Here is a 27,592-nt window from a genome sequence, read left to right as displayed (position 1 = left end):
CTCGCGGTAACCGCTGGGGAAGTCAATAAAATCGTAGAATTCATCATGATAGACCGTCCAGCCCCGTTCAACGCAATCCTTAGGAAGCCTTGACTATATAGCATGAAGGCAGTTCCCACAACATATCACCAATGCCTGAAATTTCCAACCCCGAAAGGAGTCGAGACTATCAGAGGAAGCCAGAAGAGCTCCAGGATATGCTAGTTAGCAAGCTTCAAGGACATCGAGCAACACTCCTAAATCAAGCAGCCAAAACCAACAACAGACGTACCCGTGTACACGAACCATCGAACAACAGACCCAGTCCCTGGGGAAATAATCGAACTATGTTATGACTTGATCCCTCGACGATGGTACGTAGGCAACTCACGACACGAGTCCAGTCACCCTCCAACTACAACGCTCGACATGAGCATATCACAACACCCGAGGGACAACGGCACAACAATATTAAACTGCCTTCTTTTCTCAAATCTGTAACAAACCAGAATCCGATATCTCAATAAATACAGTTCTTAGACATTGCAGTTCGAGCATATCAGATTCCTATATCTACAAATCACAGAATTACGACAGTTGACCAAAAACCAGTGCCCTGTTCAAGTCCTCAGTTGCGGCCAGCTCTGCCAACAAGCGCGACGAAACTAGCTAACAAAATCTTTTTTTACATCAAAACCATTGATAAAAGTATCTACAACAAATCGACTCACGAGGCCCCAAAAGATCGGCCTCGCATAAACATAAAAATAGCAGCAAATAAACCGGGACTGATTAAATAATAATAAAGCAACAAAAGCAAGGGGGGAAAGCATAAACAAAAAAAATCCCTAAAGCTACTCTTCGATGCCGAATTCGCCATCCTCGAACTGACCACCCGAGCACTTCGTCACGTCATCTGCCACAGAAGGGACCTTAGCAAAGAAATCTTCTGGTAGATCCTCCGAAATCTGAGGAAGATCGAGCTTCCCAACGGAAAAATCCGAAACCGCCATCACATTGAGCTCGGACCCGAGCTCGGCCTCCTTCGTTTGAAGCCTCAACAACTCGTCTGAAGCCAAAATATTGTTGTTCATGATCTCCTTCAAGAGATCTATATTTACCGTGACCTCCCTAAGACGAGCTTCCCAATCAGTTGCGGCCTTCTTCTTCTCCCACTTCTCCTTTAGAGATACCAACACATCAAAAGTAGCTGTCCGCCAGAGCCTTTTTGGCGTCATAAGTCGCACGACGAAGGTCGTCAGAGAACTTATTAGCAGAAGATTCAACCTTCGCTGCCAAAAAAGAAACTTGCTCGAGGGCCGATTTCCTCTCGTTACTCACAACTTGCAGACGAGCTTCGAGCGAAGCAGCCTGATTCTTAAACTTTTCAGCAGCATCCAGTTGAGCAGCATTGGCACGCTCTCGATCCTGAGCCATCTTCAGACCAAACTTCAGCTCTCGAACGACCTTTTTTATTTCATAAACCTTGTCAAAACGCGGAACATCCTGCAGGCGTTTCTCTAAAGCCGCCGCAAACTCGTTGGTAGCCTCCATAGCCTGGAACATAGAAAATCAGCACAGACAAAACAAACCGGAGACTCAAAAAGGATCAAATATCGAAAAGAACGACCTTAGCATGGGCCACAACCATCTTCACACAAGCCTCGCGTTCCGTCATATTTCGCAAAGAGGGAAGCGGACACCCAGCAGGTTTGAAGTGCCTCACCAAGTGAGAAACACTATCCGGGTCTTCCATAATAGGGAAATCCTTGGAGTGAGAAAACTGCCAATGAAACGGTTTAGCAACAGCCGCTTCACCCGAAACACTGACACGATGGTCTGAACCATTCGTTTTAGCCTTCTTCGGGGGGGCGGTCACGCCCCTCCGAACCTGTCAGGCTACTCGACTTAACACGAGCTGCAGGCTTTTCACTCTCGAGGTCCTTTACCTCTTGGGTTGAAGCCCGCAGAAGTCAGGTCTCCTCACAAACAACTTCTGTGAGCGCTTAGCTCACATCTCCGGATCGAATGCATTCCGCATTAACACTACCAGTTTGAGTTCACACCCTATTAGAGTCGCGAAGGTTTGATCTTCGCGAAGGTTTGATCTTCTCGATGCCATGTTTCTTTGGCAAGAAAGAAGTTAAACTGAGCACTATCGTAAATCCTAAAAAAAAAGTGAAGCTTTATAAGGATCAAGGCATCGCCGTATCTCAACGACCCAAACAAAGAGAATCTCGAAGGCTAAGGAAACCAAGATATCCCGAAACATTATGCTTATCCATTAAGAATATCCAAGATATCACGATCAAAGATCGCGGAAAACAAAAAGATATTAAACAACAAAAAAAAAAATTTAACTAGAAGCAGAATCAACGGGGACAAAACGAGCCCTCGACTTGATCCACCGAATCGTCTGAGACTTGGGGAAGATCAAGCTCGGATATCGACCAATCCGGCACGGCTGCTGAAGCAACAAGATCCTCACAATTTCCTTCCATGTCCTTTAAACGAGCAAGCTCTGCGTCCACAGTCAGACCCCCATCCTTGAGCTCGTTCAGAAGATCGATGTTGGCGATCACTTCTTGCAGCTGAATCTCATCAAACACTTCCTTTTTCTTGCTCGTCCACTTATCTTTCAAGGATTCAAGGATTTCCCGGTACCGAGTCGCGATCTCACAACGAGCAAGCGAGAAGCACGACGAATGTCCCGATCTCTCTCGACCTCAAGCTCTGTGATTCTTGCCGTCTGAGCAACCATCTTGGTCATAAGAGTCTCGTTCTCCTGGTGAATTCTCCTCCAATCCTCAATCAAAGCCTCGATCTTTTCGGCATCCTTCTTCCCTTCTCGCTTGGTGGCTTCGAACTCCTTCGAAAGCCTCTAGATCTCGAAACCAATACTCTCGATTTCCTTGTCATTCCAAGAAGCCACGACGTGATCTTCCATCACCACAACGTATTCATTGAAAGCTTCCATCACCTGAGAAGAAATCAAGATAAGCAAATAAGAACCTCGAAGCAAATTTTGAAGGAAAAGAAGGTGGGAAACGAACCTTAGAGCTCGCCACCGCAACCTTGGCGTAAGCTTCTTTCCCGGCTGAGGAAGCAAGAGATGGAAGACGGCAGCCCGTAGACCTCTTGCAACCAGCAAGGGAAATTAGATCGCCTTGGGCCGCAAAAAACAAACCATCTCCCTCAGGAACAAACCTAGGACGAGACGGGCCGGGAAAGGCACCCTTTGACGACCGGCGTCGCTTGCGAGTCGCCGCAATGGTCTCGTCCTCTGGGCCAGGGCTCAACGAGACAGGAGATTGTCTCTCTTAGCGTCTTCATCGTCGGAGTCGTGAATCGAGATCAAGGGAGATTTTTCCAAGAGCTCGACCCCTCGATGCAGACCTGGAAGTGCGGAATGACAACCTCCTCACGAGCTGTCTAGTTAATCGATCCGAAGACTCGGCCTGAACGGAAGGAGTCGCTATGACTTCCTGGGAGTGTTCGGCCTTGTCCTCAGAACCTCCAACCAGAGGGGCCCTGTTGATCCCCTCCGGCATAACAAAGATGGTTCGAATCCGAGTTTGGTCAAACGAAGACCAGTTTGAATGACCTCTCCGAAGAATCCCGATCAAACCACGAATCTCGTCTGACAACGAAGAGCTTCCGGAAGGAGCTGAATCGATCAAAGAAAAACAAAAAGTTGAGTCGCCTATTTCCTAAAGAGAAAAATCGACACGTAGACAAAAGAAAACTAACCGATAATCTCGGCCCAACTCCGAGAAGCCGAGAGAAGTTGAATTCACCCATAGATGCTCGATCCATCTTGAAAATGAAAAATTGTTCGCGCAATTTCCTATCGCGATAGGGGATGGCCTCGATGACGTGGCGACCTGGGCGCGAAGATACAAGGAAGGTACCAGGGTTATGCTGGTTCCGCTTCACCAGAACGAGCTATTTGAACTCACTAAGGCCAAAAGAAAGACCTTCCTCCCTAGCCTTAACCAAGAAGGCAATAAGATACCTAAGAAAGTTCGGAAGGATCTGAGTAAGCGATAACCCAAGCTCCGCCAGAATCTCAAGTATGGACTCCGGGATCGGCAAGATAAGACCACATGAGTGAAAGCAAGAAAGATAGGCTCCATCGTAACCTTCTCGCACGGTCTCGGGAGTCTCATTCGTACCGGCCAAATCGAGAACGACGGCACGATCGACCCCGTACGTCTTGTAAAGGTCCTCAAGAGCATCGGCTTTAGTAGTCGGACAAGGGAAATAGAAAGACGAAGACATCTCGAGCTCAACAAACAAAAAATTTCAGAGAAAAGGAGAAAGAAACGAGAAAGAGGGAACAAAATTGAGACCAAAGAAGATCCCTTATGTATATATAGCCACCTTAACGTCTCTATCGTCGTTTTCAAGAAAGATAATGTTGACCTGGTCTACGCCCTAACGGTGGCTAAGATAGCCGTTATGGATTAAAATAATAATAAAATAAAAAAAAACGCGCCAACAAACGGTTTTTCTGGAATCGTCATTAAGTCGAGTCTGAGCGGTATCGGTTACCAAGCGATGAGACCTAGGTTAAAAGCTAACCGCCTCTTTTTTCGATCAAATCGAAAGAGACTGGGAGACAAATGAGTTGGACCCAATATTGGTCAATACATTAATGGGCCGCGATCAAGGACATGGGCCGTAAGGAACTGAAGCCCATAGAGAACATACGAACTCAAGATGAAGCTATCGAAGTCTCAGAGATCACGGAACAAGATACGGAGATCGCGGAGCAGTTACAAAAGTCACGAGGTCGACTTACTATAAAGAAAGAAGAACGGACACGAAGAAGGACACGTTGAAAACCCTAGATAGATAGCTACACACTTACATCGACCTTGTTTTCATCCCAATCTTAGATTCTTTCTTTACGGATCTCATTTATCACTTGATCTAATTCAACTCATTGTATTCTATCTTATTCATCAGTAAAGGCCATTTTTACGTACTGCAAAATTGTTTAACATCGTTGTGTTCTAAAGATATTGTTGCCTACATCATTTGTCTTCCCTAGATCAAACTCTGTCACTATCAAATACTTAGTGTAGATTTTTGGTTTTACAGTGACTAGTTTGGACCACTTCTGTGGAGCTAGGATATCATTGTATAATTCAAAAAAAAAATACAATACAGCATATCTCATCTCTACTATAGAGTTCTTCTATTTTAGAGGTGAAAATAGCAAAATACATTGGAGATAGTCTAATAGAGCAAAATGTTCCAGCAGCGATCCAGTTTAGAAAGCATTATGGCAAAGCTAGCGATTATCCGGGAGCTTTTCTCGTGTTACAAACTTTGAATTATCGCTTGCTGGATATTTTTGGAAACTACGTTATCCAGACTGCTCTCTCTGTAACAAAGGTCAGTTGTAGGGGATAAATTCAACCACCCCGCAAGGCCCAAGGAATAGGAGGCCTGGCCCGGACTAAATAAAGCGATGGCTCGGATAGTCGGCTTGAAGGCCAGTTCCTCGACTCGTCTCTAGAATACCTTTAGTCGATCATCGTCGACTAAAGCGCATTCAGCTCGGCGACTGCTCGGACGAATACGGGCCTCTCGGCCCAGTAGGAAAGGCCCACGAAGATGACGTAAGCTAGGTCAAGGATGAAACATCAGAAGGACTATATAAAGAGGAGGGAAAGCAAAGAGAAGGGGATCCGAAATCATTGACTAACACTTGGCGGCTAGATTAGGGTTTTCACCTTTGCTTCATCTCGCCGTTAATTGTACTTTTCCGGTAGCTCATCGAGCCACCGGCTTCCTCTCTGTCGCATTCTCTTTACTTCTCTTGTAACCGACTGAACGTTTCCTCTGACCATAAATAAGACGTCTTTGTTAAACCCACATCTTCTTTATTACCGTTTTCCGATCAAATATCAGTCCAATATCAAACATAGTTATACAGAAATAGCTTATAAAAACACAACCTGACATGTGGTTCTTGGGTTTAACTGTTTACGATTGACACTGCTTCTTTTGATTCTTCAAGACTATATTGAAGAACTGACACAAAAATGGTATTGTGTTTGTGTTTCAAGATCTGATAGGATTTTTTTTTTCTTTTTTTTAAAGACACTGGTCTCTTCGGTTGCCGTGAAAACAACTTTTAAAGTCATGTATCTTTTATATAAACTTAAGAGACCACACTGGTTCTCTCTCTCTTAGCATTATTTGGAAACTCAAAACACAACAGAAACAAGAAGCAAATTTTCAAAAAACAGAATCAAACGGTTTCAAGAAAAGAGAGATAGAGAAAAGATAAGAGAAAACAGAAGCTTTTGTTTCTGTGTGGAGGATTGTATGATTAAGCATCATCTTCACCGAGAAGTGCGATGAGCATCTTCTCGTAATCTCCACGAGTGTCTTTGGTAATGGCTTTCTCCAATGGAATGCTGTTCCTTCTTTGGTACTCTTGTCCAATGACTTTCAAGTCAATCTCAGCTCTCGTGGTCACAATTCTAGTGAGAGCTCCTTCGTCTGTTCCCGTTTTGTTGATCGCTGAACGAAGAACATCCACAAAGTAAAGCTCAGGTCTTGTCAAGCATTGAATGGTTGACCTCAACAGCCCTAGGAACTTGTCGTCTTCATCTCCTTCCTCAAGGCTCTGTAAGATGAAAAAACAACAAGAGTTTAGGATTATTATAGAAAAAAAAAACAAGAAGCTTAAAATGAAGAGTTTAGCCCTTCCACCTTGAGGATTTCCTCGCCGTGATTATCTTGATAGCGATTGAAGGTAGCATTGATCTGTGCTTTGCTCCTTGTGGACAAAATCCTTATGAAATCTTCATCATTGTAATGCTTGTCCTTGATTTTCTCATGAATCAGCTTAGCCTCTTGCTTTGCCAATGTCATGTTTACCTCTTCCCCTTCGTACCTGTATGAGCTAACAAGAGAAACCAAAAGCTGCAAAAGACACATACAGCTCAAATAACTGTTTCAAGTAGTAGCATTGTCTCATAAGAAGAAACATGAACATTCAATGGGATTATTATGACCTTTCTGAAGTCACCGGTGGTGTGGTGAGCGACAGTTCTTCGTCAGGCGAGGAGCGCGAAGCTCTCGAGGTGATGCCAGCTCCAGAGGTGACACCTACGCCTACACCAGTAACTCCGCTACCGCCTCCTGCGTCTATGGAAACCATCTTGGCACGCCTCGCCCTACAAGAAGCGGCCTAGAAGGCGGCAGTTGACCAAATCACGGCGATAGCAAAGATCCTTGCTCCTATCGCTGCAAACGCCGAAGATTCGACGGTGCAGTATTGTCGACACATGTTCGCCATAGAGCGAACCACCAACGTAGCACCTACGCGGGACAACGACAACCAAAGCGCCGGTAACGATATCAACGCGCACACCGCAAGTGAACTAGCCGCGTTGAAACAGTCGTTCCTCGACATCAACTCGAAGATCCACCAGGTGACGACGTCCGCGCCCCAAATCGAGCATGTGCTCGCGGAATCTCTTCGTACACCCTTCACGCAAAAGGTTACCGGCGTGCGGCTCCAGAATCTGGAAAAACTCCATCTTCCAACCTTCAAAGGTCTCTCTGACCCTTCTACTCATGTCACGTCCTTCAACATAGCGATGCGACGCGCAAATCTGACCGACGAAGACAAAGACGCCGGCTTTTGCCAACTCTTCGTCGAAACCCTAGAAGGACCGGCTCTTACTTGGTTCACCGGCCTCATAGAAAACTCCGTCGACTGTTTCCACGACCTCTCAACGGCTTTCCTCAAGAATTACATCATGTTCACCAACCAGGAAGCGACCGTGTCAGATTTGTGGAACCTCACTCACGCCAGCGGCCAAAGCCTCCGCGACTTCATGGAGAAGTTCAAGGCTATTGTCTCGAAGATTGATATTCCCGACCATATCACCGTCGAATCTTTGATGAACACCTTGCACGTCGACTCCACATTCCGTAAGGATCTCTACCGATACCCGACAAAATCTGTCTCCGACGCCATCGCTCGCTCGCACAACTTCATCCGCATGGAAGAAGACACAAGAGCAAAGTTCGCAAAAGAAGCAGCAGCGAAACAGCGACCCGCCCGAACAAACGACACCCGCCCTGAGCCCCGCCAGCACTCCTCCGGTGGAAATACCACTCAGAAGCGAGGGTACGTTAGCTCGGTCGGTGATGAGGAATCGCCAAAATCAGCAGTCGTCACGCGAGAGAAAGGCTGGAACCACTGGGATCGAGACTCCGCTCCGAAGCAGTCAAACTCATCCGAACCAGCGAGTTCAAACTCCAAGGAGACAAAAAAATGGTGCCTCTACCACAAAAGGGATTCCCATGATACGAAGGAATGCAAGGTCCTCATCGGGCAGTTGTTCGACGGGATCACTAATGGGACAATCCAAATGTCCACTTCTCCTACGACACCAAAAAACACCAAAAGCTGGAGTAAGAACAAGGAGAAGAAGGCACAGAAGTCTCAAAAGAACACGGCCCCGAGCGAGGAAAGAGCAAGCCCTGAGCGCACTCCCGTCAACAACGTTGGCCCCACCAATGATTCGTCAGAAGACGAACATCCGCGTCGCCGGCGACGAGTGGAAGTCATACTCTCTCGCCCTTGTGACTCCTCTGAATGACGTCCCGACAGTGCAACCAGATCTGCGCGATAAATTAAACAGCAAGGATAAGCAGTCTCTCGCTCCCTCGACAACAGATAAAGACCTGCACATTCTATTGAAGCGAAAGAGCGCCACGAACGAAAACACAGGAACCGCCGACCTCCGCGCGACCGTCTCAAAATGAAACACCCGGAGAGTCGGTCAAGTTGGCGACCTTCGTGACCAGCTCAATTCGAAGGCCGACGACCTGCGAATCCAACTCAACCGTTCGAAAGGGTCAGATCTGCGACGACATTTCGAATCAAAAAAGAAACAGCCTGCAGAAACTCCTCAATTCGAGAACACAACTGACGATTTGAGGAAGCAACTCGAATCAATGCGAGCTACCCGAACCCCGCACATTAGCGTCATAATGGGTGGATCACCACCTTGCGGTGGCTCGGTTCGAGCCGTCAAAGATTACAAACGTCAAGCAACCACCTCCAAGAAGTGGCCTTCTCCAGTCGAAAATGATCAACAGATCACTTTTTCGGCACTAGACACCAAGGGCGTCCACATGCCACATAACGATCCTCTCCTCGTCGACCTCGACATCGGTGAATGCCTAGTCGCAAAAGTCCTTATTGATACCAGCAGCTCAGTCGATCTCATCTTTCGCGACACACTCGACAAAATGGGAGTTGATTTAAGGGATATGAAGCCATCCTCTCGCACGCTCACCGGCTTCAATGGAGCCTCGGAGCAAATGATCGGGACAATTCGTCTTCCAGTATACGCAGGTGGTATAACCCGTACCGTCAAGTTCTCCGTCATCTGCGCCAAAGCACCCTATAATGCCATACTTGGAACACCATGGCTGCATTCCATGAAAGCCGTTCCTTCGACTTACCATCAATGCGTCAAGTTTCCCGGAAAAGACGGAAAAACACAGACGATTCGGGGAGATCAACAAGCCGCGAGAGAACTGCTGATCGCAACTGTAAAGATGCAGCAACAGGCTTCCCTTGTCAACTTCGTCAGTAAACCACTCCACAAGATATACCCCCAGAAGGAGGAAGTTCGCGAAGTCGCAATCGATGAGTCCGACCCGACGAAAATCATCCGAGTTGGCGTCTACCTGTCCGATGACATATGTTCAAGGATCATCTCTTTCATCAAAGACAATGCCTCGACGTTTGCCTGGAAGACCTCCGACATGAAGGGGATCGACCCCACAGTTACCTCCCATGAACTGCACGTCGACCCGACGTTCAAACCCATCCGACAGAAGCGACGGAAACTCGGTCCAGAACGATCTAAAGCCGTAAACGAAGAAGTCGATAGGCTCCTCGACGCGGGTTTCATTACCGAAGTCCGATACCCCGAATGGTTGGCTAATCCGGTTGTCGTCAAGAAGAAAAACGGCAAATGGCGCATATGCGTCGACTTCACGGACCTCAACAAGGCATGCCCAAAGGACAGTTACCCACTCCCTCATATCGATCGCCTCGTCGAATCAACTGCTGGTAACGAACTCCTAACCTTCATGGACGCTTTCTCGGGATACAACCAGATCTTGATGCATCCCGACGATCGCGAGAAGACGGCGTTCATCACCGACAGAGGGACCTACTGCTACAAGGTGATGCCCTTCGGGCTAAAGAACGCCGGCGCGACTTATCAGCGACTCGTCAACCGAATGTTCGCTGATCAGCTTGGCAACACCATGGAAGTGTACATCGACTATATGTTAGTCAAATCGCTCAAGGCCGACGATCACCTAAACAACTTACGCGACTGCTTCAAGATCTTGAACGACTACGGGATGAAGCTCAACCCGGCCAAGTGTACCTTCGGTGTCACTTCCGGGGAATTCCTATGCTACATTGTCACTCAGCGAGGAATCGAAGCTAACCCCAAGCAGATCTCGGCGATCCTCGACCTTCCAAGCCCGAAGAACAGCCGCGAAGTACGTCGACTAACCGGATGCATAGCAGCACTAAACAGGTTCATCTCGCGATCAACCGATAAGTGTCTTCCCTTCTACGAGCTACTGAGGGGCAATAAGAGGTTCGTCTGGGACGAAAAGTGCGAGGAGGCGTTCAATCAACTCAAGCATTACCTCACAACCCCCCAGTACTATCGAAGCCAGAAGCCGGCGACACATTGTCTCTCTACATAGCCGTCACATCCTCCACCGTCAGCAGCGTACTCATTCGAGAAGATCGGGGAGAACAGAAACCAATCTTTTACACCAGTAAAAGAATGACCGAGCTGGAGACGAGATACCCAACACTCGAAAAGATGGCCTTAGCTGTCGTCACCTCGGCCAGAAAACTGCGACCCTACTTTCAGTCGCACACGATTGAAGTACTGTCCAACCAACCACTCCGAACGGTTATGCAGAATACTAACCAGTCAGGACGGTTGACTAAATGGGCGATGGAGCTGAGCGAACATGACATCGTGTACAAGAATCGCACAGCAACTAAGTCACAGGTCCTTGCCGACTTCTTGATCGAGTTAACGCCAGAGCTGGAGCAAGACCTCATCCTACCAAGTGTAAACTGAATCCTACACGTCGACGGTTCATCCACGAGTAAAGGGTCAGGAGCAGGAGTGCAACTGCAATCACCAACAGGAGAACTCATCCGGCAGTCATTCAGTTTTGGTTTTGCAGCGTCAAACAACGAAGCTGAGTACGAATCCCTCATCGCAGGGCTCCGGCTCGCCAAGGCAGTAAAAGCCAAAAGAATCAGCGCTTACTGCGACTCTCAACTTGTCGTAAGCCAGTACCTCGGCAATTACGACGTCCGCAATGAAAGGATGGACGCCTACCTCAAACTCGTCCAAGACCTCACGCGAGACTTCGAGTTCTTCGAACTCACGAAGGTTCCTCGCGGAGAAAATGTCTGTGCCGACGCCCTTGCCGCTCTAGGAAGCAAGCTACACGACCAAGTCAAGAGGACAATCCCAATCCACAAAATTGAGAAACCGAGCATCGACACGAAGGCAGAACAGGCTGCGATTGCAGCAGCGATCAGCGAAGCGATGGACATCGACGAAGCAGAATCTCCTTCGCAAGATGATCAGCCAACAGATTGGCGCAAGGAACTCATCGATTATCTCGCTGAAGATTTATTGCCCGCCGAGAAATGGGACGCGCGGCGACTGAAGCGACGTAGCGCACACTACGTTTTCATGGACGGGGAACTACACCGATGGACTGCAACAAAGGTACTACTCAAATGTATCGCCAGCGAAGAAACGAGACTCGTCATGGCCGAAACACACGAAGGAGCAGCAGGCAATCACTCGGGCGGGCAAGCTCTCGCATTAAAAGTAAAGAACCTCGGATTCTATTGGCCAACCATGAACGCCGACTGCGAGACATACGCGCGCAAATGCGATAAATGCCAACGTCACGCCACCACCATACACAGCCCCACGGAGTTTCTTCACACCCTGACTGCTCCATACCCATTTATGCGATGGGGAATGGACATCATCGGTCCGATGCCGGCATCTCGACAAAAGAAGTTCATCCTGGTCCTCACAGATTACTTCACCAAGTGGGTTGAAGCCGAAGCCTATGCCAGCATCACCGACAAGGAGGTGCAAAACTTCGTCTGGAAGAAAATAATCTGCCTACACGGGCTCCCATACGAGATCATCACAGACAACGGTTCACAATTCATCTCGCATCATTTCAAGGGATTCTGCGACAGATGGCGAATTTGACTCAACATGTCGACCCCAAGAAACCCGCAAAGTAACGGCCAAGCCGAGTCGACGAACAAGACCATCATCGACGGTCTGAAGAAACGACTCGACTTAAAGAAAGGTTGCTGGGCAGATGAACTAGACGGTGTCCTGTGGTCCCACAGAACAACTCCTCGCGGAGCGACGAAGACTACACCCTTCTCGATGGCCTACGGCTTCGAGGCAATGGCTCCCGCAGAAGTGAACGTGACGAGTCTGCGCCGATCGCGAATGCCACAAAACCCGAACTCAACCGTGACATGCTGCTTGATGCACTTGACGACATCGAGAAAAAGCGCCACCAAGCATTACTCCGTATCCAGAATTACCAGCATCAAATCGAGAGCTACTACAACAAAAAGGTCAAATCGCGTCCCCTCGAAATGGGCAACCTTGTCTTAAGAAAGGTCTTTGAAAATACTAAGGAGTGGAATCGATCTCCGAAGCAGACGATCACTTAAGCGATGCCTACACGAGCACGCCCCGGCTTCTCTAACAAGCGTATCGGTACTCGCATCCCACGTTGGATATGTCCTGATCAGACACGTATTCACGGGAGTCGACCGTGTTGCGATTTAAACCAACACGGCCGAGACAATGACTCCAATTCACCCTGTAATTTACTAAGTAAGGTCTGGCCCACCGAACGCCTGAAAATTACGTTAGGATCGATTTGGAACCGTCAACGTCGAGAACTTATAATTAATGACGAAACTCAAATGACGAACGATCGCGAGTCAAAGAGATCGACCGAGACAAAGTCATGACAAGCTTAACACTACAACGATTCGATATCTCGAATAACGTTTATACTAAACAAACAAAGTCACTTCGAATCTTGAGAAATCATGCATTTGATAGACAAGTTAAATAAAAGATAAACATTTCATACGATTCGAAGAGTTGGAAATAACATAAGAAAAACAACAAAGTAGAAGCCTCAAAAGGCAAAAGTCTAAAAAGCAACAACACAAGTCCTCCGGGACTCAAAAGAAACAACAAACAAAGAAAACTAAGCTTCCCGATCACTCTCGCGATCATTAAGGGTGGAAAGCTCCGAAGCCCTGACGCTCGATTCGCGGGCAATCGGAGAGACTTGCACCGCAGCATCCTCCGACACCTCGCCAGTGCTTTTCTCGCCGCCCCAACGGGACTCTTCTGGAGGCGGCGAATCGCGACCCTCGACTGAAGTGTCCGAAAGCACGAGGACAGGAACGTTATTTCCATCGACTCGAGCTCCTCGACCAGGCACTCCTTCCTTAAGAACAGTCGAAGGGTTTTCAATAGGAAGCGTCGGATCCTCGCGCCTTTCTCCGATCGGATGAGTAGGCGAGACATGCAGATTCACCGCGGTCTCTGGGTCAATTAACCCAGCATTGGAACCGTATGGGTCGAGACCCGCCAGAATCCGAGCATCCACGAACTGAGACTCCAACACGAGAGGAGAAAGTCTGAGATCGCTGTCGGGAATTCCGCCAACCTTAAGCTTCTCAGCCTCTTGTTCGTACTTTCTCTCGTGCTCGACGAACATATCAATAGAAGCTTGCGGTATGTCGTTCCCAGCTCCTTTCAAGGCCTCGAGGCACTTCCTAGTCCCAAAGGCTTGGCTGTGGAGTAACCGAGCCTCGTCATAAGGGCCCCGACGCTCCTCCCGAGAATGAATCTTGGCGAAGCAACGATTGGCCTTGGCAGTCATTTCCGCCTCAACTCTCCCCCTTTCTCTCGTCACCTCCAAAATTCTGGAGTCCCTCAGACGTCTCATCTCTCGCTCGTGCGTGGCAGCGAGCGAAGCCCTCTCGCTCTCGAGATCAGCATTCTTCTGTTCAAGCTCGCGGATGACTCTTCGAGATGAGTCCAACGCGGCTTTAAACTCATCGCGTCGAGCAACGGTGCGGATCATCATCCCATTGAGCTTCTGCAGATTGGCCCTTGACTCGTTCAGTTGACGAGCGGAAACCTCCTCCCTCTCAGAAAACTCTTTCTTGGCCAGCTCGAGCTCGTCCAAGGCTCCCTTAAGGGCCGTGTCGTATTTATCAATCATGACATTCATCGTGCTATCACCCTGAACACGCGACACAATGGAAATCGTGAGAAGTTAGGAGTCAAGGGATTTAAAGGAAAAAAAAGGGACCAAGCCGTTTACCAGCAGTTTGGCCCTTGCAGCTTCTTCGTATTTACTCCCGAAGATAAGGTCTGGAACCTACACTAAGGGAGCCGGTCCCTCGTAGTGGAAGTCGACCTTGTCGGGAAAGCTGAACCCAGGTGCCCTCCTTAGGACAGCGACGCCACGGGAAGAAGTACCGGTCTGGACGGCCCCTCCCCCGATGGGAATTGGAGTTCTCTCGCGAGGAGACGTCAGAACAGGAGACCGCCTCTCGTCATCGTCTTCATCGTTTCCCCTCCTTATCAGGAGTGGTGACCCTTCGCTATCTTCCTCAGAACCACCCGAGCGGGCGGCATTAAGAGAAGTCTCAAGTTCCTCCTCTTCACTTACTCCCTCCTCATCGTTTCGTCCCCCCGAGACTTCAGCCTCAGAAGCCCCCTCTTCGGGCTGAAGTTCCTCTTCTCGAGCATCCTCCTCCTCTTGCTCGATCGGCTCGTCAGCATTCTCCGACTGCTCGCCGGCGGACTTCTTCTTTGTCTTTCTCTTCTTTTTCTTCTTCTGGGGTTCACCAGAAGGAGGGACGTCACTCGTCTCCTCAATACTTCTCTCGACTCCCGAGCCGTCGCCTCTTTTCCTTTTCTTGCCCTTCCCCACACTTCTGGCACCGGAAGGGGAAGCCTCGCCAGCACGAGGAACCGTCATCGAGGGTCCTTCCCCGCTAGTCAGCCCCAGCTGGGCTGCTATTATCGCGCTCAGATCAGGAAGAGTACCTATCTTCTTTGCCTCGGAAACTTGTTTCTGGATGTCTCTCGGGAAGATGTCTAGTCGCTTAGTGCGAATAGGAAGAACGACCGGAAGATCGGATCTCCACTCTCCTGAAAACATAAGGCAGAAGGGTCAGGACGCGACAAATAAACCTTGCGACTAAAAGAACACAGTCCAGAGTTGCGAGAGAACGTACTTCGAGCGATTCGATCTTTAAGCTCACGGATCTTCTTAACGGAGATCTCGGACCAGCGATAGATTCAAAGCAGAGCAACGGCACGAACACTCCTCAGGAAATCCTCGGAATAGACTGGAGAGGTAGGATGGCCAACTGCATACAAAGCAAAAAAAGAGGCATGGTTAGAATCGACAAGTCGCTTGCGGTTCGCGACAGAATATTCTACCGCAAGAACGGTTCCAAAGAACTCGATAATCATCCTGGGGAGGCTCCTCGAAGGCCGAGCTGTCAGACTTAAGGAAGAAATATGAATGCTGCCAGTTCTGCGTCTTATTCGGATGACCGGCGCACACGTTGCAGTTCGGTCGCATCTTCACCGAGTAAGTGCCGTCCTTCATATCGGTTAACGAGGTCATCTCCTCGAACGACCTAACGCTCATCGGCATGTCGATCTGCTCCGCCAAAACCGACAAAGTGACCGCTAGTCGCAGCGAGCCATTCAGCAGCTGACTGATCGCGATGTCTCGACGTCTGGCATATGATGTGATCAGTCGCGGGATGGGGAACCAGCAACGAGTGTCTTCCTGAAAGTAGGATTCGTACACCGTCTGATACCCAATCGGAGGAGACCAGGGCCTCTGCGCTTCCGTAGGAACAAGGAAGGTCACGCCTACGGAACCCGCAGCCCGAAGAACCCTCTTCACGCTTCCCAATGTTGACTTCATCTTCTCTACGCCCTCCCAGTCTTGATCGGCCAAGAAAGCAGGACGCAACAAGTCGGGATGGAGTTGAGGAATCTCTTCGAAAATTATTTCGGGATAAAAGGTAGTCGGAAGTAACTCGGCCTCAGAATCATCATCCTCCGAGGGGCCGCTTTCCGCAGGGCGAGCTCTCAGGGTGACCGAGTCAGCAGGCATCGCCCCGCTCTGCCCGTCTCTCGAACATTCCATTGCATTTCTCGCAACGACGTTCCCACTTCCTTCTCTCGCGAGTCTCGCAGCATCCGCGAGCAGAAGTCTCTGAGAGCGAGATAGATTCGCCGTATCCATCATCGCCGCAAGATGAATCGCCTCCGGATCTTATACACGATCCCTGTCGGGATTTCTTGTCGGATTCGATGCCGCTGCGACTGCCTTCCCCTTCTGCTATCTCGATAGCCTCTGACCCGACGACATCGTGAAACGGAACAGTGAAGAACGCTTTGAACGAATCTAACAACGCTTAGAGAGATAAAGGAAAGAGAGAGAAAGTACCTTTGATCGCGGAGAAAAACTTGAAGAAATGAGAGAGGGTCTGCGTATTTATAAGGAAAAGGGAAGGGGGAAACTCGAGGCGCCATCATTAGACCTATTCGGGCCTAAATGGGCCTCGAAATCCACCCTAAAAACCCAGCGGACCCTCGCGACGATTCCACTTCTCGACATGTTGTGAAAAGAAGAGACGGGGGAAACTCGAGGCGTCATCATTAAGCCTAAACGGGCCTAAATGGGCCTCGAAACTCTCCCAAAGAACCCGGCGGACTTTCGCGACGGTTCGCCTTCTCGCCTTAATTAACCATCGGTTATCCTAAATTCGATTAAACCGACAGTTAATCAGAACATGTCAGCCAAAATCCGGGTATCTGCGACTCAACGATTCCGAGAGAAAGTGTCACCATAGCCCTTTCTGCGACTCATCGACCATCGTTCTAACTTCCCGACAGAACTCCTATTCCTTTAAACCCTCAAATTCTAGAATTCATCATGAACTAGACAACCTTTCGTTCACTGATGGACTGGGGGGGACTTACTGTAGGGGATGGATTCAACCACCCCGCAAGGCCCAAGGAATAGGAGGCCTGGCCCGGACTAAATAAAGCAATGGCTCGGATAGTCGGCTTGAAGGCCAGTTCCTCGGCTCGTCTCTAGAATACCTTTAGTCGATCATCGTCGACTAAAGCGCATTCAGCTCGGCGACTGCTCGGACGAATACGGGCCTCTCGGCCCAGTAGGGAAGGCCCACGAAGACGACGTAAGCTAGATCAAGGATGAAACATCAGAAGGACTATATAAAGAGGAGGGAAAGCAAAGAGAATGGGATCCGAAATCATTGACTAACACTTGGCGGCTAGATTAGGGTTTTCACCTTTGCTTCATCTCGCCGTTAATTGTACTTTTCCGGTAGCTCATTGAGCCACCGGCTTCCTCTATGTCGCATTCTCTTTACTTCTCTTGTAACCGACTGAACGTTTCCTCCGACCATAAATAAGACGTCTTTGTTAAACCCACATCTTCTTTATTGCCGTTTTCCAATCAAACATCAGTCCAATATCAAACATAGTTATACAGAAATAGCTTATAAAAACACAACCTGACATGTGGTTCTTGGGTTTAACTGTTTACGATTGAAACTGCTTCTTTTGATTCTTCAAGACTATATTGAAGAACTGACACAAAAATGGTATTGTGTTTGTGTTTCAAGATCTGATAGGATTTTTTTTTTCTTTTTTTTAAAGACACTGGTCTCTTCGGTTGCCGTGAAAACAACTTTTAAAGTCATGTATCTTTTATATAAACTTAAGAGACCACACTGGTTCTCTCTCTCTTAGCATTATTTGGAAACTCAAAACACAACAGAAACAAGAAGCAAATTTTCAAAAAACAGAATCAAACGGTTTCAAGAAAAGAGAGATAGAGAAAAGATAAGAGAAAACAGAAGCTTTTGTTTCTGTGTGGAGGATTGTATGATTAAGCATCATCTTCACCGAGAAGTGCGATGAGCATCTTCTCGTAATCTCCACGAGTGTCTTTGGTAATGGCTTTCTCCAATGGAATGCTGTTCCTTCTTTGGTACTCTTGTCCAATGACTTTCAAGTCAATCTCAGCTCTCGTGGTCACAATTCTAGTGAGAGCTCCTTCGTCTGTTCCCGTTTTGTTGATCGCTGAACGAAGAACATCCACAAAGTAAAGCTCAGGTCTTGTCAAGCATTGAATGGTTGACCTCAACAGCCCTAGGAACTTGTCGTCTTCATCTCCTTCCTCAAGGCTCTGTAAGATGAAAAAACAACAAGAGTTTAGGATTATTATAGAAAAAAAAAACAAGAAGCTTAAAATGAAGAGTTTAGCCCTTCCACCTTGAGGATTTCCTCGCCGTGATTATCTTGATAGCGATTGAAGGTAGCATTGATCTGTGCTTTGCTCCTTGTGGACAAAATCCTTATGAAATCTTCATCATTGTAATGCTTGTCCTTGATTTTCTCATGAATCAGCTTAGCCTCTTGCTTTGCCAATGTCATGTTTACCTCTTCCCCTTCGTACCTGTATGAGCTAACAAGAGAAACCAAAAGCTGCAAAAGACACATACAGCTCAAATAACTGTTTCAAGTAGTAGCATTGTTCATAAGAAGAAACATGAACATTCAATGGGATTATTATGACCTTTCTGAAGTCACCGGTGGTGTGGTGAGCGACATCCTCTTCAATAGACTTCTTGAAGCGAGCGTGGTAAGCTTGCCTAGCGTGAAGAAGCTGCGTAGAGGTCCTAGTGCAAGCTACTTCCATAAGCACTTGGTTGCTTGAAGTCCATCTTTTGGTAGCTTCATTAACCAATAAGGCATCACGTTCACCCGGTTCAAGAGTCCAGAGCAAGATGGCTCTCTATCCATGAAGGAAGAAAACATAATAAGACACTTGTAAATTTGTCCCAAAAAAAGTTTGGGAATTTGGTAAATCATAGTACCTCGAAGTCGCTTGTAAGTTCCTTCTCAAGACTCTTAAGAAGATCCTCTCCAAAGGATTCATGGTATGTTTGCCTGATCAGCTTCCTCTGTTCAGCACTTCTGTGAGCCAAGATTGATATGATCAATTCCTCGTTGGTACCCCATCCTGCGAAAATCGGAGTCAAAAAAGTCAAATGTCAGATCCAAGAAAGTCGCACACTTTGATTTTTATAAGTGTAATTAATCTCTAGATCTAAGTCGTGGATTATAAACAGATCATCCAAAACTTAACTACATTTACATTTCAAATCGTAACATGTTACGAGTATAAAATCAAACAAGATCCAATTAATGAATCATTGTCAGTATCAACATGACTAACTGATAATAATCAAAAGCTCAATACCGATCAGAGAAACTAGAAAGATCAGAAGACTAAAAGTACAAACAAATGTTCTAGATCCAACACGGAAACGATCAGATCAGTGGAGAATAAAAAAAACATAATCATAATACACTACCACCAACAACGATCTCGTCGTCTGAGGAAAACAAACTCGATCCAAATCAAACCACCAAACAGATTATCAAATCGAAACAGTAGATTCATCATTTTTAAAGTGAGGGAATATTGATCGGGTTCATACAAAACCGTCCAGAAAACAAGCAAAAACAAGAAAAGGCAGAAGCATTGTATACCATCAAATGCGCTTTTCAATTGCTCAGCATCTTCAGAGGGAGAAGGAACAGAAGAAGAAACCTTAAGGGTCGCCATTTTTGCTTTGCAAGTTCTTTTACTTCTTTCACACCTCTCTCTCGTTTTTTTTTTTTTTTTTTTGTCGAGAGTTGAAAGCAGATAGATGATCAATTTATAAAGGGGAAAACGTGAAAGGCTTTAGGACACTGCGAGCCATGTGTCCGTATATATATATATACTAGGTTAAGATCCGCCCAAATTATTATATATATATATATATGTTTATAACATATTATGAAATAATAAATATATATTGAATAATTAAAAAATCATTATCCACTACTTATATAATTAAATTGGTGCAAACATATAAATAAATTTAATAAATCGAAAAAATATTTTTATATTTGATATGATATATAATTAAATTTAAATGATAGTAACATATATACGGTATATGTTAATATTAATATTTATTAAATGATATTTTTTTTTCATATTTTTTTTATCATTTGTATCTGTTATAGCAAAAAGTCTAAATTAGTGATAACAAAATTTTCACTGTGGGAATAATGGTTTAAGTAATTTATAATATATTAAAAAATTAAGTTGTCAATATTTTTTCAATTTTTTTATCAAAAAATGTTCAAAGTAAATTTCAAAATTACGATATTTATGTATTTTTATATGGCATATAGTTTAATTTAAAATGATACATATATTTATATTTTTTTTTATTTTTGATACTTATTAAATGAAACTTTCAACTTATATTATTTTTCAATTATTTGTATCATGTCATAAAAAAAAGGTTTTAAATCATAGATCACAAAATTTGAATGTGAAACTTTTGACAGTTTTAGTAATTTATACTCGTTTTTAAAAATTCCAAATATAATATATAAATAATTTTTTTAATTTTTATTATATGGTTACTATGATTGTTTAATTTATTTTAAGAGCTTAAAATTAAACAAATATAATTATAATACACACTTATTTTTATCAAATCTTTATTATTCAAAATCATTAATTGTCATATATACTTTAGCCATATTAGACAATTCCGTGATCTTATTTAAGAAAATAATGAATCACATTAATAATGTATTTATTGTGATTTAATAAAAAGCTTATTATATATTTAAATGAACCAACCTATTTCTCTAAGAATTCTAAGAATCAATCTAATGATGACACGTGGCTACAAAAAAATGTTGCAATGCTTCTCAAATAATATATAGGGGATACTACTGTAATAAACTATATCCAAAGGGAATTGTATAATCTTTCTGCTGAATATTTGATTTCTTCCCCCTTTTTTTTTGCTCACAATCACTTGTAATTAATATTTGATTTATTCCCATTTTTCTTATTAAACTTCTTTTTGTTAAAAATGATGATTATTCATCCCATATGATTGTGAGCAAAACAAAAAAAGAACTTAACACTTTAACATATTTTTAGACTTATAGTCTTTCACTTTAATGTATTTTGTGCTCGAATTGCATTTTGGTCTTATCTTCTTGGTTTATTATGACGAATTTACCGTTGATAAAAACAGAAGCTCTAGGATAAAGAGTTCTGGTCAGATTTAACTTAATTTGGTGTCGTCATTGTTAGTAATCAATTAGAAAATGTGGTTGTCGGTAAATTAAGCAAGCTAACACAGATGTTTGGTGGTTAGACACATGTGGTCAGGCATGATAAATGCATGGGTATTGACAACATGAGTTGGGGTTGAAAGAGTTGTTAGCCTCAAATAGGTCGTTCTTGGGGTTATGGTTAATGGTAGATTGGTTGTCCAGAGACAGAGGTACTGTAGTACTGTCGAGCAAGTCTGTCTCGAGAACATGAGACACATGACATGTTATTAGTATCGAAGAAAAATCTTTCGTGTTAATTGAAAAGGCACCTAAAACTGAAGATGTTGAAGCCGGAGTTGGATATCCTCCACAGCGACGAAATCCAGAGCTGGAAAGAGATAGATATGTTGATCATGACTGTGTGCCACCAAGTGGAGAGGCACCTGAAATTGAGGTTTTGAGTGTTAGAGTTGAAATTCTCCCACCACGTAGAAGATAATAGGAGACACTAAATGTGTCAAAATTTTGCATCACTATATAGCTAGAAATAATTTGCATGAGGTAGAGCTCAATAATGTTAACAATGTGGTTGATATGAATGAGATGACTTGTGGTTACAGGAAGTGGCAGATAGTAAAAATTCCTTGCGTTTAGGCCGCAAGTATTATATATATATAAAAATGTTGAAATCTATGTAAATGAGTATTGTACAACAAAAAAGTGGCGAAATATATATAAAGATAGTATAAAGCCTTTACAAGTGATGGACAAAACGTAATCTGGAAAGGCCAAGCAATTATGTTAGGAAGAAAGGAAAAAATGAATCCAGATCAAATATGACCCACCCAATTGACGCGACAAAAGAAAGTGATGACATGCTTAAACTGCAGGGAAGATGCACACAATAAGTAAAGTTGTAAGAATCCAAGCGGAGAGCCATTCAAAGAAGCCAAGAGGATGACCAAAAAATAAGTTTGTATACAGTTTTGTTTGGGTAATACATTTTCATTTATTTTGAATTAGGGAAGAGCTCCACGACCAACAAGGATCACAATCACAAGGACAATTACAAAAAAAAGTGTTTCATTATGACTGATCACAAGGTATCATTGTTTAAATCCTCAAAATATGAGTTGTGTTCTATTTCGTAATGGTCTGGACTGATTAAATATATAACTAGATGTATGGAAAATGGTAATTTGATCCTTTAATGAAATTTAAATGAGTTATTTGTGTTTCAAATACTTGTATGAGAAAACTTGGTTTAGTGTCATGAGATCTTTTTTTTTGTGTCATCAACTTGTCATGAGATCATTTCTCAAATAAATATTGTTATGTTTTTCTTTGTAATTATTTTTATTTTCAAGTTATCATATATGCATGAACTGTAACTAATTTTTTACAAATAAACTTATTGATATTTAATATAATTTTACTATGAAGTTTAATAATATATACATACTTCCTAACGTATCGACTTCTATTTAACATAGCTTAGAGCATCTTCAACCCATTGCTATTTTCACTTCTATAATAGCATTTAGAAGTGAAATTGCTCCAATCCACCTCTATTTCTTCCTCTATAATAGAGATCTCTATTTTTTCCTCTATTTATAGAGGAAGAAATTGCATTACTCTATTTTTTACTCTATATTTTAGAGATTGCTATTTTAGGAGAATACATTGGACCATATCTCACTTCTATTATAGAGTTCCCCTATTTTAGAGGTGAAAATAGCAAAATACATCGGAGATGGTCAAATATGCAACAAAAAGCCTATTAAAAATAAAACAAACACTAACAAAATATTAAAACTTCAACACTGCTATTTTATAGAGTTATAATGATTTTAAAATAAAAACTCGTTTAGCTTTAAAACAGAGAGATAGCATTAACAAAAGAGTCTGAAACTTTAACAAACAGTCTTGAGTCTTTAAAACACAGACGAGATCATCTAAAGAAAACAGCAGAGAGAACGATGACCACAGCTGATTACGTGAAGACAGCTTAGCCACTGTCCTCGTACCTTATTCCAGACACACACTGAAACCAGACAAACGCAGACAGAAACCAAATTTTAAACCAGGCTTAAAAAAAAGGAGCAAGTATCACTCTTCTTCGGACTCGGACTCCGCGTTCTTGAGCCATTCGATAAAAGGACTCACGTTCTTCATCACCGGCGAGCTTTTGATGCCTTTATCGTACCATCCAAAAATGACATCTTCCTCCAAAAGGTCTTCATCATAAAAACCCTTGATAACAAGAGCGACTTCTTTAGCAGCCTCTGAATTAGCTTTCTCGCAGAAAGATTCTATTGCGTTAAGCAAAACCATCTGCCGAGGAGCTCCATCATCTTCTTGCATCATCATCAACGCCACGAGATACTTCTTCTTCTTGAGAGTTTCTTTAGCGAATCCCTTCCCTTGGCCAGCAAAAAGAGCAGAGAACAAGGCGTCCATCCTCTCCTGAGGAGTGGCGGAGTTTGACGATATGGCGGTTCTGAGTTGGGAAGGAGTTGAACCGTTGTTAAGAAGCTCTTTTATCTCACTCACAAGCTTTTCATGAGCATTTTCAGGGATCTTGCCATGGCCATTCTCATGTAGATTCTTCAGTGGCTGCTGCACTTCAAGCGACTTCTTCTCCACAACTGCTGGCGTCTTCTCTTCCATCGTAGTCAGCATCACCATATCTGCTGTTGCAGCGCTGAGCTGTTCTTTCATTCGTTTTTCAGCAGCCTCCCGCGATGTATCTGTTTGCCACTGGACATCATCATCATCATCATCTTCTTCTTCTTCACTGTCCGCTTGCTCATTTTCATCAGACTGGCTTGGAGGTGGGGAATGATCTTTCTTCTTCAAAACTTTCTCTTTCGAACTACCAGCAGTTGTTTTCTTCTTAGAGGCAGCCTCCTTCTTAAGTTTCTTCATCTCCTCATCAGCCGCTTCACCTTCCTTCAGCCTTTCTTTCTCAGCTCTCCTCATAGATTTCTTGTCTTTCGAAGACTTCTTTTGTTCTGGAGGATGCTTCAGAATAAAAGCAGTGAGCTTGTCCCTCATATCGACATCCGAGATAAACCCACAAGCCGCACATTTCAGCTGGAGCATCTGCGTCTTGGTGATAAGTATCTCGGTTTCGGGGTTTCCGCATCCATAACACTGGACATACTTTTTGATAAAGTTCTCAAGAAGCCCCGCAAGCTTGGAAGTTTCGTGGGCTCCGTTAACCAATGAGGTTCCCGTCTTCTCATCAAACTTGGACTGCGCACCCAGCTCACAGCCAAAGTACTTGGTGGTGTAAGCAGCAGGTCTCCCCAAGGCCTTGGCGATTTCAACCATGTTAACCACATTAGTCTTGATGCCGTTACCTCTACCTTCGATCTTGGTCATCATCCTCGGCATCTTGTACCTGTAGAAGGCATCGTCACGGTTGGAGGCACCAATGTTTTGTAAAGCCATTTTGATTTTGATTACAAAATAGTGTGGGGGTGGGGGGAGAATGTCAGAAGAGACAGAGATACTGAACGCTGGAACTGCTTGTGTTGTTCAAGGCCTCGAAAGAAGATCCAAGACGAGTGGACTTCTTCCTGGAAGTAGGACAGTACTCTCCTAAAAGCTGTATAGACGATTGAAAGAGAGAAGCCTGTTCAGACATAAAAGATTCTTCACACTCCACTTTCGACAAAATGTAAAACCCCAGCAGCTTTAACTGCCAACTTCCTGTAAACACACAATAAAGACAAAAGATTCAGCCGCAAATGAAGAAACAAACATACGGATATTTATGCGTTTCAATTATAAACAACAAGGCACAGAGATCTAACCGGAAAATTCATAAATCTTGAAACACACAAACAAACAAAATTTCAAAGAAGCAATAACAGGAAGGAAACAAAGAAAAGTTCCGAGATTTACAATATAAAAACACACTACATCATCATCAAATCAAATACATATCATCAACATACACAATTAAACAACGCCCCACCCTTGTCTCAATGAAACAATCAATTTCTAACGATTCCAATAAATAATTTCTTGAGAATAACCATGGGCCATTCAAATTGAATCTCTATACTCCAGATTTTTCGGATAACAATCGGATCAGATTGGTTGATTAATCAAATATTAAGTTAAATCGTAATCGCAAAGTAATATCAGCAACACACGAACCAAGTACCTCGTAAGATGGACGAACGAAAAGCTACGATTGTCTCTCGTGCGTTTGAGAGAGGAAGATGAACGCTTGCGCCGATGAAAGAATGAGAGAAGGCACTTAAGCTAGAAACGTTTTCTGTGTATTTATATATAAATGACAAAGGAAGAGGCTGGAAACGCGTGATTGTGGTTCATCCTTTAGGGCAAACTCATCGTGTCGTGTCCAATTATTTATTTGTTCTCTTTCGACCATTTTTTTTTTATCTATATCCATTTCTATTTTTTGTTTTTCGTTTTCTATTTCAATTAATTATTTTACTGACCAATAATGATCTACAAGAACGTCCAATTCAGCATTGAAAATCAACTAATTAACAAGAGTTTTAACGTACATCTGTGTAGATATTTTCAATATTATATTTTGTTTTATATATTATGTAACTCTTTAATTTTGTTGTTTTCTTAAATTTTTAATATATAGTGATTGATTTTAATAATTTGTTATTAATTATTTAAATTTTTGAAATCGGTATAATAAATACATAATTTGAAAATAATCAAATAGATTATTTTATTCAAAATATATTTTTAAAACTAAATTCTACAATTTGCACAAAATTTATTTATTTATATTATAGAAAGGATATTCATTTAGGATAATTTATATTTTCATATTTTGTTTATAAAAAATATTTTAACATCTATCAATTCAATATACTATGCGAATTATAAATAACTATATTGTTCTGTTTAAATAATATAACCCTATTTTTTTAGTAATTTTTATACATAGCAGCATCTACGAGAATACTTTAAAAAAATTTATCGATATATAACAATTTTTTGGATGTTATGGTATTAAGTTTTCGGATTCTTTGTTGGGTTTTTTTTTATAACAAACATTTACAGATTCATGTTGATTTTGTAAACCAAATTGGTAACCCCGCATCCATGTGAACGACGAAAGACGGTTGTTTTCTAGAATTGCGTGCTAAGCTATCCGCCCATAGGTTGTCCGTCCGATGTACATAAACGATGTATGAGTTTGGGAAACTTCTTTTTAAAAGCTTAATGTCTTCCAAGTAACTTTCAAATGCTGACCATTCTTCTAGTTCCGAAACCATCTTCACCAATTGAGAACAAATTAATGCCTCCACATCTGAATGAAGAGGTGAAAGACAATGCCCTTACATTCCTTGCCCCTAATAAACCATCAAAACCCGATAAAGTACTATACCAGCCTTGCCCTGAAAATAAATCCATATCTTTCTATGAACCATCTATGAAGCACCATCGTTCCGAAGTCGGTATTGTGGGTCCGGTTTGTACCTGATGCTCTCTCGTTTGATCCTTTACTACATGTGCCTCAGTCCAAACTGTTGATTCCAATTCTGTTATTTTAAGGGTGTCCCTTTGATCAATATCCAGATTGCTAAACACTTTGTTATTCCGACCTTACCATATATACCATAATATCTATGCAAATTGGTGGACATCCATCCTTGAATTGACTCTCTAAAAAAGATGATCCATGTTAGCGAAAAAAAACTAATAGGAAAAATATTGGGATTTGATGGTATCTTAGATAAAACCCACACTTCATGTGCTGGAGGACATTCAGAAAACACATGGTTTATTGATTTTTCCTGATCTCCGCATCGAGCACAACATATATCCTCTTATATTCCTCGCGCTTTTATATTTTTCATTACCGCTATACATCCTGAAAGGATTTGCCATAAAAAAATGTTTTATCTTCGGAGGACACCGCACTTTTCAGCATAAAGCTTTTAGTATATCCACTGTAAGACCATTAAATTCTAGTGGATTTCTTTTATCAGGATAGACCCGTTCCACTTGATAAGCTGATTGAACCGAGTATTTCTCATTGTTAGTGAAATGCCATCAATTCTTATTTTCCATCTGATTTCTATTTAAAGGGATACTTTCAATAATTTTTACATCATGAGGATCCACCAAAGTCCTGATTGCCTGTAAATTCCATGTTCGGGATTCCAAGTTAATGAGAGAATCCACTGTGAGGTCCGACTAACTGTTTTGAAGGTTTTTGT

At 43.5% G+C, this 27,592-nt stretch overlaps 6 protein-coding genes across 6 annotated transcripts; 3 read left to right on the top strand and 3 right to left on the bottom strand.

The window, feature by feature from the left end:
* Positions 1-6,109: 6,109 nt before the first annotated feature.
* LOC106365010 (annexin D1) lies at positions 6,110-7,058 on the bottom strand (the record flags this gene model as incomplete). Its single annotated transcript, XM_022717133.2, has 3 exons — positions 6,110-6,625; positions 6,712-6,924; positions 7,017-7,058. Coding segments are annotated over 3 exons (555 nt in total), but the record flags the coding sequence as incomplete, so codon positions are not given.
* A 231-nt stretch (positions 7,059-7,289) lies between these two features.
* LOC106365000 lies at positions 7,290-8,615 on the top strand. Its single transcript, XM_013804468.1, has one exon. It carries the CDS (start codon positions 7,290-7,292, stop codon positions 8,613-8,615), a length of 1,326 nt encoding a protein of 441 aa, XP_013659922.1.
* A 394-nt stretch (positions 8,616-9,009) lies between these two features.
* LOC106364989 lies at positions 9,010-10,758 on the top strand. The gene is made up of 2 exons (XM_048740453.1): positions 9,010-10,041; positions 10,180-10,758. The coding sequence occupies exons 1-2, from the start codon at positions 9,010-9,012 to the stop codon at positions 10,756-10,758; spliced, it is 1,611 nt and encodes a 536-aa protein (XP_048596410.1).
* Positions 10,759-10,880: 122 nt separating this feature from the next.
* On the top strand, positions 10,881-12,799 carry LOC125578145. Its single transcript, XM_048740452.1, has 4 exons — positions 10,881-11,136; positions 11,257-11,360; positions 11,469-12,191; positions 12,464-12,799. Exons 1-4 carry the CDS (start codon positions 10,881-10,883, stop codon positions 12,797-12,799), a joined length of 1,419 nt encoding a protein of 472 aa, XP_048596409.1.
* Positions 12,800-17,895: 5,096 nt separating this feature from the next.
* On the bottom strand, positions 17,896-20,013 carry LOC125578002 (annexin D1-like). The gene is made up of 5 exons (XM_048740238.1): positions 19,782-20,013; positions 19,103-19,248; positions 18,802-19,020; positions 18,498-18,710; positions 17,896-18,411 (listed from the first exon to the last, which is right to left on the bottom strand). Exons 1-5 carry the CDS (start codon positions 19,855-19,857, stop codon positions 18,112-18,114), a joined length of 954 nt encoding a protein of 317 aa, XP_048596195.1. The 5' UTR covers positions 19,858-20,013; the 3' UTR covers positions 17,896-18,111.
* Positions 20,014-23,210: 3,197 nt separating this feature from the next.
* On the bottom strand, positions 23,211-25,772 carry LOC106405689 (probable eukaryotic translation initiation factor 5-1). The gene is made up of 2 exons (XM_013846219.3): positions 25,543-25,772; positions 23,211-25,082 (listed from the first exon to the last, which is right to left on the bottom strand). The coding sequence occupies exon 2, from the start codon at positions 24,819-24,821 to the stop codon at positions 23,475-23,477; it is 1,347 nt and encodes a 448-aa protein (XP_013701673.2). The 5' UTR covers positions 24,822-25,082; positions 25,543-25,772; the 3' UTR covers positions 23,211-23,474.
* Positions 25,773-27,592: the final 1,820 nt, after the last annotated feature.

Source organism: Brassica napus, chromosome A9, assembly GCF_020379485.1.
Source record: "Brassica napus cultivar Da-Ae chromosome A9, Da-Ae, whole genome shotgun sequence".
NCBI classification, from domain to species: Eukaryota; Viridiplantae; Streptophyta; class Magnoliopsida; order Brassicales; family Brassicaceae; genus Brassica; species Brassica napus.
Note: the sequence above shows the minus strand (reverse complement) of the source record. Positions and strands in the feature narration are given on the sequence as shown.

Excerpts from the sequence above, each read along its gene's own strand:
- LOC106364989 (XM_048740453.1), top strand. The coding sequence starts at position 9,010 with ATGGGTGGATCACCACCTTGCGGTGGCTCGGTTCGAGCCGTCAAAGAT. Across the intron at positions 10,042-10,179 it reads ACTTCACGGACCTCAACAAG|ACGGCGTTCATCACCGACAG; the intron begins GCATGCCCAAAG and ends GATCGCGAGAAG.
- LOC106365000 (XM_013804468.1), top strand. The coding sequence starts at position 7,290 with ATGTTCGCCATAGAGCGAACCACCAACGTAGCACCTACGCGGGACAAC.
- LOC106405689 (XM_013846219.3), bottom strand. The coding sequence starts at position 24,821 with ATGGCTTTACAAAACATTGGTGCCTCCAACCGTGACGATGCCTTCTAC.
- LOC125578002 (XM_048740238.1), bottom strand. The coding sequence starts at position 19,857 with ATGGCGACCCTTAAGGTTTCTTCTTCTGTTCCTTCTCCCTCTGAAGAT. Across the intron at positions 19,021-19,102 it reads AACTTACAAGCGACTTCGAG|AGAGCCATCTTGCTCTGGAC; the intron begins GTACTATGATTT and ends CTTCATGGATAG. Across the intron at positions 18,412-18,497 it reads ACGGCGAGGAAATCCTCAAG|AGCCTTGAGGAAGGAGATGA; the intron begins GTGGAAGGGCTA and ends TTCATCTTACAG.
- LOC125578145 (XM_048740452.1), top strand. The coding sequence starts at position 10,881 with ATGGCCTTAGCTGTCGTCACCTCGGCCAGAAAACTGCGACCCTACTTT. Across the intron at positions 11,361-11,468 it reads ACTGCGACTCTCAACTTGTC|GTTCCTCGCGGAGAAAATGT; the intron begins GTAAGCCAGTAC and ends GAACTCACGAAG. Across the intron at positions 12,192-12,463 it reads CCAGCATCACCGACAAGGAG|AACAACTCCTCGCGGAGCGA; the intron begins GTGCAAAACTTC and ends GTGGTCCCACAG.